This window comes from Alosa sapidissima, chromosome 20, assembly GCF_018492685.1.
Source record: "Alosa sapidissima isolate fAloSap1 chromosome 20, fAloSap1.pri, whole genome shotgun sequence".
NCBI lineage: Eukaryota > Metazoa > Chordata > Actinopteri > Clupeiformes > Clupeidae > Alosa > Alosa sapidissima.
In genome coordinates this window covers 25,197,158-25,211,478 of record NC_055976.1, presented here as the reverse complement: position 1 = coordinate 25,211,478, position 14,321 = coordinate 25,197,158, and the positions used below count along the sequence as shown (strand labels likewise).

The window sequence follows — 14,321 nt, the reverse complement described above, 5'->3', positions numbered from 1 at the left end:
CGGAAACAGCCGTTTCAATCAGCTGATGTGCTGCTCGTGTTTTGCCAAAAAATGGAGGACAACGCGATCAACCTGTGCGACACAGGGATCTACAAACATTTTTTTTCAGGAGCACTTGTGCGCCCAAGTTAAAAAATTTAGGAGCACAGACAAAAATTTGGGCGCACAGTCAGTTCTGTACTAAACTTACACATCTAACATTATACTGCAGCTAACAGTTAAACATGCCAGTGCACCAATTGCCAATATTAAGAATGACTGACAACATTTAGGCTACAGGAAACAGGATTTTAAAGATCAGTGCCTACTTTATTTTCAGTCTGTTCTATTTTCCTACATTTTGTTAATGTAAAATAATATAATACATTGCCATATTTGCATTTAGCCTGTATATCAAGTATCCTGCCAAATGTAGGCCAATTTATTTATTTGTTAATCCATCTATAGCTAAACCAGATATGCCCATGGTGACCTATCTGACTGCATACTGCCTAATACTACTACTACTAAAACAGTCCATTTTCTCTTCCACAAAACCCAACATAGGCTAATCAAGGGTATATGTTTTATACTTTCAGTTTTTATTTGAAATATCTGCATTGATGGGGGCAGTAGGCAAACGTTAGGCCTACTTTCGTTTTGCACTTCAGCTTGTATTCGGTGTAAACAAACAAGCATGTGTGGAAGCCTGGAGTTGTCAGTAGCGTACTACCTTTGAATAAAATGGGAGTATTACGGGAGGCTACTTTTTTTTTGCACTCGCACAGCATCATTTTTACTCGCATGTGCGAGTGAAATGGGTGCACTGTAGAGCCCTGCGACATGTAGAGAGACGAGTGATAGGCCCTAATAATTTGAGGAGTTCGATGTGGAAGTACTTCGGATTTTTGGTATATCAAACTATGGAGAAGAACAAAGCGGTAGGCTACGCAAACTGTGCAATCGAGTTCTACGTAGGCGAAATTTGTTTGACATTTCTAATTGTAAATACAGACACAGCTACGGTGAAGCCTGCAGTAATGTTTGTCACTGATGTAATGGCAGTCCACTCGGCTTATTATTTTTCGAGAATGTTGCACTCCTGTTTGTCATTGTGCACAAAACTTCACGCCAATAAATCATCAGAAATATTGCTGGCTTAGGGCTGTCACAAAAGTGACAGCCCTAACACACACACACACAAATGAACATGGTACGCAATCACGTGCAGTGCACACACACAGACACACACACACACAAATTAACTTTCCCTCTGTTTGTCTGTTGACCGGTCTTACTGTGTTTTAAAATCAATCTGCGGTGGGTTCATTTGTGCCAGCTAATTTGAACAGGGGCCTGAGAGGGAGGACAACGTGGCTACTGCAGGGAGTCCTGTGTGCAGAGCTAAACTGGCCGGGGGCGTCATTACTCCTCAAGGCCACCGAGCCGCATTTGGCTGAGGGGAAATTAGGGTAGATTCATCACTTTCCCCACTGGATGTGCTAAGCACTTAGGGGAGGAGGGGGGGGGGAAAGAAAGAAGGAAAGAAAGAAAGAAAGAAGGAAAGAATGAATAAAATGAAAGAAAGAAAAAAGAAAGAAAGAAAGAAAGAAAGAAAGAAAGAAAAAGAGCAAACAGCCTGAACAACAATCGCAACTGTCCATTCTCCTGACTGCTGTATTCAAGTTGAGAGAGGAACAAGAGCGCACAGACAAAGCTTTGCGAATAGCGTCTAGACAGTGGGATCTCTAGGAGGGCATTAAGAGGGGAGGCTATTAAGTGAAGAAGATGGAGGTTATCTCTCAATGTGGCTCCAGTAGCACACAGAGTAAGGACGTAGCGGGAGAGCCATTCCACTGCAATAAGCCTCTAGTGAGAGGAAGCGGTCTAAAAATAAAATCCACCCTTACAGACGCAAGGCTCTACAAGCTTTAGTCTGAGAGTCTGAGAAATCTCAAAGAGCCTCAAGTGCTGCATGGTGAATACAGACTGAAAGAAAGAAAGAAAGAAAGAAAGAAAGAAAGAATGGAAGGTGGGCCCTATTTATCGAGTGTGATGGAGGGAAAGAAAGGCAGGCAGGAGAGGGGAGAGGAAAAAGGGAAACATGTTAAGGCCCAATGAATCGAGCCCAGAGTGAGACTCACAAACTTGAGCAGGACGGTGTTTTCCCGCAGTGCTCCGATGCAGCCGGCGAAGCCCAGGATGAACATCACCGCTCCCACCACGATAAACAGCCACACCGGGTCGAAGCCGCCCAGGTCCGTGATGGACGAGATGTTGGACAGCACTCCCTGTGGGACCAGACAACCAGAAAACTCAACACAAACAAATAAACAAACAAACAAGCAAAAAAGCAAAAAAGCAAACACTTCTAGTGGGCACAATCCCAATCCTCCACACGCTCCCCTTGGCCCAGCCCTCTCGGCAGCTACAGCCCGGGAAGGTTAAGCAAGGTGAGGCAGGCTGAGCACAGCCGTCGACGGCTACCTGGGGGGAATGCAGGATCAAAGAGCGAGTCGTGCCAGGGCGCCCCTCTACACTTCCTCTCTTTTTGTTTTCTGAGCTGCACATTATCAGTGTTTACACCCTTCCTTGACAGTACGCTTTGAAATGTTAAAACAAGTTCACATCTCTGGGGATCAAACAAAGAAAACAAAAAAGATAAACAACTAAGCCAGCGGAAAAAAAACAACGAGCCACTGACAATTCCCAGACATGTGCGCTTAGTTATTAATGACATGATGTGGCAATCAAATATTACATCAAATGTACCAATTATTTACATTATATTAACGAGATAATTCAGGAGGCTACACAAGAGAGACATTAATATTGAGCGTCACCATATGTTACACACTCTCCTGTGCTAGCTGAACAATAAGGGACTCAACTAGCACAATTTCCAGCTAATACATCAAGTAGATTGACTTGCTGCCTCGGTGTATAAGATCCACTTGTGCCTGCAAGGCAAGGCAATGTGCGAAAGCTGATCTTTTGGTGTAACAATCAGTGACTCATCTTGAAGAGGCACATTGTTCTTGCAGATGGCTTCGTAGATGTAGCAGCTAACCAGAGGTGCGTTCAAATTCGCAAACATTTTAGGCTAACTGTGTTGAACCGTTTTCCATTTGCCTTGAGTTTTCGGCGAAGGTTTGCAAACAATCACAAACAGTCTGTGGCGATAGTGCTCTGCGAACACAGAGTGGAACTGGACCTGAGCTTGATGAAGATAACAATGCACAGTGTTTCCCATACATTGACTTATTTGTGGCGGCCCACCACAATATCAACATTGACCACCACACTATTTTCCAGGTTGTACTAAATTGTGCTTAAATCTGGTTAGCATCATAACCACGCTGTGCTAATTTGTTAAAAACTGTTGTATTCAAGTTAATTTTGCAAACCAACCACCACAAATGGAATTCAATTCTGTGGGAAACACTGATGCAATTACCGTTACAATGGAATGTTAACACCAAATCGTTCAAATTTAACTGTTCAAAGAAAACATGTTCACCACAAACGTTCGTCACTGTTTGCCAAATTTGAACGCACCTCAGGCATGGGAGTGAATTCTGTTGCTAACGAGTGCTTTCGACCCTGTTTCCTGAACGCACACTAGTGGCTGCGTGGCTGTTTGTCTGTCTTACAGTGTAATGAAAGCCTTGTGGTTTCTCATTTGTGCGCATATGGGTTTTAACTGGGAAGCACACACCCAGACTCCACAAGCATGTGAGATCCACTTCGTCATTTAGGCTCTCGCTGTCCAAACAGTTCAAAGGCTCGTTTTGGTTTTGGGTTTTTTCTTCTCAGTCTCTCTCTTACATCCTACTGAGGTTCTGACATGCACCTTTGTGTCATTGAAAAAGAGCACAGAACAACTTATTATGACAGGATTTATTTTGATACAGTCTACGATTAAGACTTGTTTCAAGATATGAGCACGCTAGAGCCGACTGCCTGTTATGGCTCTAGTGAAAGTGGCGACAGAGAGAAACAAAGAAAGAGAGAGAGAGAGAGAGAGAGAGAGAAAGAAACAGGCCTTGGGCCAGGCAATTGACTCTGCGTTGCTTAGGAAACGTCTCATAAATAAGACCACAGGGAATCTGAGGTATGTAAGCAGTTTGTTCGTGACACTCACCTTCTCAGCCCATGCCCAAAGTCCAATGCCCAGGAAGGCAGCTCCAAGCAACTGCAAAACACACACACACACACACACACACACACACACACAAACACACAAACAAACACACACACAAACACACAGAAAGAGAGAGAGAAAAGAAAATCTCATTAGCATGCAGAAGAATGACAATGCATAACTACAGGTATCACGACTCCTGCTTTTTACTAGCTGACAAGCTTTTCATAATAGTTGTCGATGAGTCGTTATGTACCAGTACAGCGCTGGTGCTAACATTGGCAGATAGGTGCTACCTGTTGGCAGCAGGTGTTTCATCCTTACACCAAGTCCTAAGTGGATGCGATGCGATGCGAGCAGCACAATGTGTTAAATTGGAGTGTCCTGACTGCAAGCGACGCGAGCAGCACGATGCAACGCAACATTTTTAGAGAGCTTTTGTCGGACACCCTGTTTCTATTTTCTTTCTGTCGCTCACGTTGCCCAGCTATTTTGAATGAGAAATATGCCGCAGTAGAAGGGCATATTTAACTTAACGGATTCAGTGTAGACCGATAACATTGACAGTCACCAGCTGGGATCCTGTTAGGACATGGTGTTAGATGGTTATGCATAGCAGACATGTTCTTATTGCACTTCAGTGCAGCTGTACACAACTTTCATGTCACTGTGGAACACCTCTCATTTTCTGTGAGGTACTCCACCAATAGCAATTTTGACCATGACTGGTTGACTGCTGCCAACAGGACAGACAAGTGATTTTAATAGTCGACTAGTTTTGACTATGCCTAGTTGATGAAACCACTGGTGAGAACATTGTGACCTTACAGAGGTGCTTGCAACAACATTACAACTGGCAAGACAGCATACTGATGAAGCAACTACAGATGTATTTTCAGACAACAGGAAAAAAGGAGAAGGGGACTCCATCCATCCATCCAACCATCCATCCCTCCTTCCCTCCCTTCCATCCTCTCACACTCTCTCTCTCTCTCTCTCTCTCTCTCTCACTCACGCACTCTCTCACTCACTCTCTCACTCACTCTCTCACTCACTCTCTCACTCTCTCTCTCACTCTCTCCCTCTCTCCCTCCCTCCCTCTCTCACCACAACATAACCTTCTGGGGCAATTGTCGTCAGTCTATGATTGAATCAGCGCCTGTATTCTTCTCCCGTGGGTTAGCCTACCTATTGTGCACTGTCCTGTGACTCTCATCATCTCATTTGGGACGGTGATCTGGGCTGGTGTTGGGGGGGGGGGGTGATGATGGGGCAGGCACAGGGAGGACAGACGTGGCACGGAGGGGAACGTGAGGACGGCTCGAGCCGTACACAGAGGTCAGGTATCAGGGGTTGGCTAGAGCCCGTAATCCCATTAGCCCCTGGCTCAGCCTAATCCGGTGGGGATTAAGAGACACGCCGCTGGGGAGAGCGTTCATTCCTTCAGTGTTGCCTCTCTCTCTCTTTCTCTCATCGCTTCACTCTCTCTCTCTCTCTTGCTGCCCCTCTATCCCTTCATTCCATCCTGTGCTCATTCTCATTCACAATAATCTGACTGCTCTCGCTCTCTCTCATTCCTTAAATCTCCACACCTTATTCTCACACCTTATTCTCACACCTTATTCACGGTCTCTGTCGCTGCCTATAGTATCTCTTTTTATTTCCTCCTCTACTTTCTCTCGCTCCACATTCCTATATATATATATATATATATATATATATATATATATATCCTCCTATCTCCTTTTCTCCCACCTCCTCATCATATCACCATAAAGGCACACTGTTGACTGGTAATACTGTGCCTCTTGCCTCTCTGACTTGCTTAATGAAATACCTGAATGCTGCATCAACATTTTTGTTTTTAGAACAAAACATACAGTACGCAGTCATGCCTCCTGTTTTTGCGTCTCTCTCTCTCTCTCTGTGTGTGAGTGTGTGACGTGGCTGGGATGCTCGTGGGATGCCACGTCTGGTCCACACGTGTATGAGGTGATTAGGGGACGTCACTCAGAGACACACGAGTGGCCGTGTCAATACCTGATCCCATTATTCTGTCCGGGGGATTGGGCGGGATTGGTGCGGCCTTGTCACCTAGGGTCAGTGACAGGTGAGCCTGGCTACCTAGCAACTGGCCATAAGGTACAGGAAATAAAGTAATATATGAGGGGGACAAATTGGCAATGCAACAAGGCTTGCCAAGTGAGAAGTTCTTCCCTCAGCAATAACAACGCCATCTGAAGTCATATAAACCGTTCCCTTGCCTGCGTAAATTAGCCATTTGCCTACTGTTAGCGATTAGTTGAGGTTCTAACTCTCAGGGTGGGGGAAGAAATTTTCAGCGTAATCAACACACCTCAATTCTACCCTATCCTAATTCTAACAGAATCTGTCTGTTGTTATGGGATATTACACGAGCCGGAGCCAGATAGACCTCCTCCTGCTCTACACCATTGCCTTGCTGCAGAGTGGCGATTGAGGAGCAATCATGGTGCTAATTGTTAATGGGAAAAAAGATAGGGAGCAAAAGGCAGAAGGGGAAAAAAACAGAAACAAAAAGATGAAACCACAGCTGCCATTGATCTCTGGCCAGCAGCTCAATATCAGCACGTTTGCGCTCATCAATAATTTATAGAACCTGTGAAAGTGACTCAGTGTGTTCCTGTCTGACTCATTTGTTTTCTCTCTCTCTCCTCTCTTATGTGTGAGTGACTGTCTGTGTGTGTGTGTGTGTGTGTGTGTGTGTGTGTGTGTGTGTGTGTGTGTGTGTGTGTGAGAGAGAGAGAGAGAGTTTGTGTGCGTATGTGTTTGCTCTGTGGAATGAGTCAAACGGAAGGGCAGGGGGCTTGCTGGGAAAGGGATGGAAACGTGCGTACGGTGCCATGGTGCAGAGCAGGATGGGAAGAGGGAGCACGGCAACGCCACGGCAACGCGTGTGCATGTGGTTCCCATCTGCTAGATGGACCCGGACCCAGACAGGATGGAAAATACAGATATGCTCACTCTCTCCAACAGAAAAACACATCCACTGCCTAACACAGCACACAAAGGAAAACACCCAAGCTAACACAACACACTTGTGTGTGTGCAATAACACTTTTTTGCTTAAACAGCAAGTATATGGAGATTAAGCACATTATACAAACATAAATACCATTATACACACCAAATAGTTTACACAGAATATGCATGAACCAACACAAAATGGTCACAGTCCACCCACTCTCTACCATGAGTAGACAGACACAGACACACACACACACACACACACACACACAAAAGGGAACACAACCACAAAACAATCCCTGCTGTCCTTTGTTTCCTGCGAGAGAAGTGCCGTGTGACAAACCCGTCACCCAGGCAGACAGCACAAAGGGCCCAGCGCTGATGAAAAGAGATGCCTTGGGAGGAGGGGCAGGGCAAAAGGGGAAGGCAGGAGGGGACGAGAGGGGGCAGGAGGGGGCTTCATTCTCTCCCTTCAGACAGAACTGTGGGAAGGCCATCTCTCCCTTGCACACACGCCATTCCTTCACCCTGATGTCTTATTTGAATATGACTTTGGGAAAAGGGGGTGGCGGGTGGGGTGGGGTTGGTGGAGCCGCAGGGCAAAGAGACACTTCATTCAGCTGCCAAGGGGGAGACAATTGAGGGTGTAGGCGGGCAGGGAGGGCGGTCGGGGGTGTCGACAAGGCCGCGCTGCGCTGCCGACCGAGGGCTAGCATTTTTCAACCACTCCCTAGGACGCCAGACGAGTGGGTCTTAAAATGGGCAGCTGGGCCAACAGGGGCACTGTAATTACGGGGAGCTGCGCTGGGTATTTTCAGCGCTGCCCAGGGGAGCGAGGGCAGAGAGGGACGACAGGTACGTGCTGACGAGGGGCACGCTCCCCAACGGGGCGCCTGAAATACAACAGACAGGGAAGACGGAAGAGAGAGAGAGGGAGAGGGGGGAGAGAGAGATAGAGAGAGGGAGGGAGAGAGAGGGAGAGAGAGAGAGAAGAGTGAGAGAGATAGAGGGAGGGAAAGAGGAATAGAGAGAGAAAGAGAGAAGGAAAGAGAGAGGGAGAAAGAGAGGAGAGAGAAAGAGAGAGAGAGACAGGGGAGGAAGAGAGAGGAATAGAGAGAGAGGGAGAAGGAGAGAGAGAGAGAAAGAAGGAGAGAGAGAGAGGGAGAGGGAAAGAGAGAGACACCATGGTTTGAGACACCTGTCAGACAAAGGGGTTGAAAATAATACAGTGGCTCCATGTCAAGTTTGAGGAAGTGACAAACGAACCCCGTGCGAAGCCTAGCAATTTGTGAAAAGCGCTCACATATGGACACACACACACACACACACACACACACACTAGGGTGGTCCTTATTTTTCAACTTTTGAAAGTTCATGCTCTCACCCCACCAATATGTTCGAATAAATAAAAAAAATAATTGGGCAAAATGTTATCAATATTAATCAATATTTAGAGGTTGCTCAAGACCTTTGAAGTTTAACACATACTGCGCAGTGTGCATATTCAGGATTTTTCGCATATTATGTGATACATTGTGCTAGCATGTATAATTGTTTAATAATATATGCTTATGGCAGCAATGGACTTATTTGACCATGCAGGCAATAACAATGTGTATTGATTATTGGTGACCACATTAAAATTGGAATTCCATATTGTCCATGCAAATTTGCAATGCTGATTTGCTGATCTTATCTGCTGATTCCGGTATTTCCCAATAATATGCTGTTGTGACCAATTCATAGCAAGTCCTGTTTTAGTTGTGGTATGTCTTTCAAAGCATCAATGTGAATGAAGCACAATAGACAATATACACTGAGACAATGGCTGAAGCAACACGAAGCAAATCCGCTATATGGTTACTTGGATCAGAAGAGACTGAAATAACTGGAACAAAGTTACCCTCCAAGAAGCAGGTTTTATGTTTGTTGTAATATCATCATAAAACATTGAAAAAAAAACTTGAAACATGAAAGTGCAACAGTGGTGATCAAAGAAGTCTTGGTTCTAGGACAAGGCTAGGATTCCCATTCGTCCCCAACATCATGCCATAAAACTGGAAACACTTTGAGACAAATGGCAGAAGCTGAAGAAAAATGCCAAGAGAACTTCTGAGACTCAGCAGTGCAATGTAGAGGCCTCCGTAGACCAGTTGGGAGACCTGTTTGATATCGCACATCAAGATGCACTCATTCATCTCAAGAATCCAGAAGATAGAGACTTTCTTCTGGCCCAAAGAGAAAAAGGACATTCTGGGTGTACAACTGTACAATATGATGATACAATTTAAATCTCTCACTTTCGCCTTTAGCCTTGAACACTGAAAACTCTTTTCCTCAGTGGTTCCATATTGGTGGAATGAGTTACCCAGTGCTCTCCGTTCCTGTGATAGTTTTGGGTCATTTACAGTAAGAAGGGTCTAAAGGCATATCTGTTCAACATACACATAGTTCATTAAGCGCTTCTTATGCGTTATGGTTTATAAAATATTGTTTTATTTCCATTAGGCTGTTGATTAATTTGACATTGCTGTTTACTATTGATATTCTTTTTAATGTAGTCTTACCATGTTATAGTTTTTATATTATTGATTGAATGGACATTATTATTTATTGCCCCCCCCCCCCCTCATTTTCATTGGGCTATTGATTTAATTGACATTATATATTATTGCTATTCTCCTTATTATATAGTCTGACCAACAAACAATATTGCATTTTATTTTGTTGTGTGTTCTTAAATGGTACAAAAATGGTGCAAAAATGAGCGATTCCGGAAATATTCAAAGGCCTTGAGCTACCTCTAGATATTGTAGGAACAATTAAACATTTTGCACAGTGTGTTTTTATTGATATCCTAACACATTTAGGGGGTGAGAGTTGAACATTTCCAACATTTTTTTTTTTACCCCATATAAGGTCCACACACACACACACACACACACACACACACACACACACACACACACACACACACACACAACCATTCTTGGCTTCCTTTCCATTAAAGCACCTTGAGAGGTTATTTCAAGGTGGTGATGCCCCTATTCTCAGGTATAAGTATAAGTAAGTATAAGTATATATACTCTTTTGATCCCGTGAGGGAAATTTGGTCTCTGCATTTATCCCAATCCATGAATTAGTGAAACACACTGCACACAGTGAACACACAGTGAGGTGAAGCACACACTAATCCCGACGCAGTGAGCTGCCTGCAACAGCGGCGCTCGGGGAGCAGTGGGGGGTAAGGTGCCTTGCTCAAGGGCACTTCAGCCGTGGCCCACCGGTCGGGGTTCGAACCGGCAACCGTCCAGTTACAAGTCCGAAGCGCTAACCAGGAGGCCACGGCTGCCCCGGTTCAGGCTCACACAGGCCAGACGCGCCACAGACCTACAGGCTGCCCCCCCAGAGAACAATGCTATGGGTGGGTTTCAGAGCAGGGCCTGGACGGCTGCTGACAGTCCCATTCACACAGAGGTTCATTATGCAAGGTTAACATTTGGAGGGTGGGAGGGTCTCACCCACCATTAAGGCTGGGGTGGGGGCCGTGATGGCAGAGTGATGGTGGATGTGGTTGTGAGAGTGTGTGTGTGTTTCTCTGTGCGTTTGTGTGGAGGGAGGCAGCCAGCTTTCAGGGACAACCCCCCCCCACACACACACACACACCTCTTCCTCCAACACCCTTTACAACAACAGACATGGCTTTCATTGCTCATCGCTGGAGAAACAAAACTGCACTTGGACTGGAATTTATGACACTGAGAGTCCTCATTATCGGAGGGAGGGACTCCCAGATACAGCACACACTCCATCATTTACAAAACATAGCTCTTCCCAGCAGAGGAGTGTGTGTGTGTGTGTGTGTGTGTGTGTGGGAGAGAGAGAGCGAGTGAAAGAGAGATAGTGTGTGTGTTGATGGTATTGAGTCATGCAGTGTGCATGATTAGCCAACAATATGTCATTTCCCACCCTGATAGGTTTCAGTTCAATAGCAACACTTACTAACTTGATACTGATACTCAGTAGAAGACCACCATAACTAGGCAACCACCCGTGGGTGAGAGTAAGGTGCTACAACAGTGAGCTGATTTACCAGTTTATCATAGAATCATACCAAAGCGTTCCAATAACCAATGATTTCATAACCAGGGTGTAGACCTGGCCTACTCATAGGCACCCAAAGCTTCCACTAAACATGTCATCCCAAACATTCACTCTTAAGCCACAATAACCAAAGTGCCATATTAACAAACTGTCCAGTAACCTACCAACACTCTTCATAATATACAGAGTGTAATAATGTTGGGTAAAGACAGATATGGATGACGTGCACGTGTCAATTAGCTTTAGGGAAAATTATGTTTCAGGCCAATTTGGTGAAACAGTGCAGTGGATGTGACACTTGAGACTTGGAATCCACGTTTCACAATTACCATTTGGCGCTCCACTAACAATTTACTGAAGACCCGTTTTGTCACCCAGCCACAATAACAATACTGTGGAAAGCATATTATATAGTTAAATACCCTGACACGTGACCATTAGGAAATCAAACCACCAGCCAAATTATTGTTCAGACACGTTAAAACGCATTCACTCTCAAGTCTGGCAAGCAGGGACCCTATTAACGTTAACATTTTTAGCTTGCTTAACGTTACTTCATTACCTCGCGATAAGTAGCTTATCTTCGGCTACCAATTTGAGCAACTGTTACAGACAGTATGACTTGAAGTTGCATTGTTGTTGTGAGGTTATACATTAATTATAAGATGATGTGATAAGAGTTAACAACATAGGTTACGGTCATATAGCTAGCTTAGCCAGCTGATGTTTTTTATGTCTAACGTTAACGCTAACGTTACAACCCAACAAAAAGACAGCTATGGACTTTCTAGTAAACATTTCAGGCAAAAAACAACATTGCTACACTTGCTAGAAGACCAAGTGGGGAACTGGTACTTACCCAAAATATAATGTTGAATCCGAATAAAAAATATTTTACACAGCAGCTTACTTCGGCTCCTTTCAAATGATGATGTTGTTTTCTGCTCATTCTTCTGTTGTATTGAGGCTAGCTGGCTAGCTAGCTCGGATGAAACTGTTTGGTTTGTTACGGATTTGCAAAACAATATGTATCGAGATTAGCCGTAGTAAGGCAGCTTAATAGTTCTGATTAGTTAGCGATAACTGGTTAAATTTTGAGACAAACACATGTTAGGAAATTTAACAGCTAGCTAGCTAGCCAGCCAGCTAGTAGCTAGCCCAGTCAAAAATACATACCCAGTTATCTTGTTAGCTAACGTTAGCTAGCTAGCTAGCCAGCTAACAACAAGCAGCCCTGAGATTTTAGACATAGAAAAGATTCATCATCTAGCTATCGTTTCAGGAATTTTCTAAATTTCCGAGTTGCTAGTGCAGAAATCTGCTAGCTAGCACAAGAATTTCCTCGTTGAAGGAACGCGTATTTTCATAGATGAACCGACAATTGTTCCAGATGGAGGAGGCATTTGCTTGTTTGATATTTCAACCTTGTTGTGGATGTTCTCAAACAACCATCTGAACCAGCAGTGTTGTCGTAGAAGGAAAGCTACAGCTTCATTTTGTTACAGGGACCTCTAGTGGTACCCAGATCAAGTCACTTCAAAGCTGTTTCATGAAGTTAGGCCAGATATTTAATAAGGACTTTGGTTAGGCCTAGTTGAAAAAGAATAGCCTATAATTCTCTTTTTTGTTGTTGTTTTGTTTATTAATTTGTTTTTTTTCTCTTTATGTAAAGAGTTGCATTTGGCTAAACGAAATTCTGAACCATTATAAAAGGTTATTCTAGTGTGACAACACAGCCTATGTTTTCATATGAAATAAATATATGGTAGGGTAGCCTACTTTTGAACTACTAATACTAATACTTTTTGCAAGCATACTGTAGGCCTATCCTACATGCAAACTGACCGCTCAAAGTTATCTTGAAAGACCTACAGATGGTAGGCCTAGTCTAGGCAAGGTCATAGATGAATCAATGATTCAAAAACTTCTGCTATGCAAACCTTCTAAATAGTCTAGGTGAAAACACAAAACAAAAATAGCTAGGCTTATGTGTTAAGATCTATGATAGAAGCAGTCTTTCCAGTCAATAATAATATATTTTTTTTAAAACTGAAATCCTCATTAGAATCTATAACCTAACAATAATGGTTATTGCTTTCTAATGCAGTGGTTCTCAAAGTGGGGTCCGCGACCCATAGCCAGGGGGTCCGGAAAATAATTTGCTTGAAATTATAAAGTTGAGTTTTATCATTTTAAGAAATAATATCTACAGATGATGCCCCTTTCCACCCATAAAACAAACAAATTGTGTCTATTTGCTCCTACCCACATTTCACTTCACTTAGGTCATGAAGAACCATTCCTACTACTGCTTAGCTTGGCTTATTTGTTAGCCAGCTAGCTGATAAATGTTTACAAATGTTTGTCCATGTTGTCAAGTGATGCAAAATCCAAAACTGACAAAAGACAAAGTTGCACATCTGCCAAAAAACATGGGATAGTGGACCTGGCCAAAACTTCAGAGAATGGCATGCTTAATTGTTACGGTTATGAGGGGGTCCTTGGAAAATTTTCTCCCCCAAAAGGGGTCCTTGGAACAAAAAACATTGAGAACTCCTGTTCTAATGTATACATTTTGACTATTTGTGTTTTAAATGTATCAAAATAACTCAAGTGAGTTTTACACATGCAGTGTTCCCGATAAGACATTCACTGACAGATTTGTTGTCAAACTGTTGCTGTGTGGTCAGCTTGGGGTCAGTGGACAAAAAATACATTGAAGTAGATAGCATACTGTAAGTGATTCATTTTTCAAAAGATTATTCTGGCTTGACCTCGGGTGGACCATAAAGATTTTCTTGAATTTATTTTTAAAGATTTTCTTGAATTTCCCCTTGGGGATCAATAAAGTATCTATCTATCTATCTATCTATCTATCTAGATTTATTGGAAACACAAAATTAGCAAATAGCAAATAGATTTCTTTCAGGGGAGAGAAAAAACAACTTAAAATATGTAGGAACCACATATTGAGCTGACATCTTGGGGAAATGATTTGCTATGGCTTTGTGCTACTGTAGTTACACAATGCTTTGCTTCATGATTACGAGGGAATTGTATGTAAACCTAATTAGGATCCAGAATATGC

General features: G+C 43.5%; 1 protein-coding gene across 2 annotated transcripts in view; it reads right to left on the bottom strand.

Moving 5' to 3' along the window:
• Nucleotides 1-12,687, bottom strand: part of tspan17 (tetraspanin 17) — a 37,171-nt gene extending 24,484 nt beyond the window's left edge. For both annotated transcript variants that reach the window (XR_006025741.1, XM_042074543.1), the window contains exons 1-3: nt 12,093-12,687; nt 4,124-4,174; nt 2,124-2,270 (exon numbers count right to left, since the gene is read on the bottom strand). Coding sequence is in view for 1 of the 2 variants with exons in the window: in XM_042074543.1 (XP_041930477.1) it covers nt 2,124-2,270; nt 4,124-4,174; nt 12,093-12,182 (288 nt within the window). In the remaining variant the exon portion in view is untranslated. The remainder of the gene's footprint in view (nt 1-2,123; nt 2,271-4,123; nt 4,175-12,092) is intronic.
• Between the last annotated feature and the right edge of the window lie 1,634 nt (nt 12,688-14,321).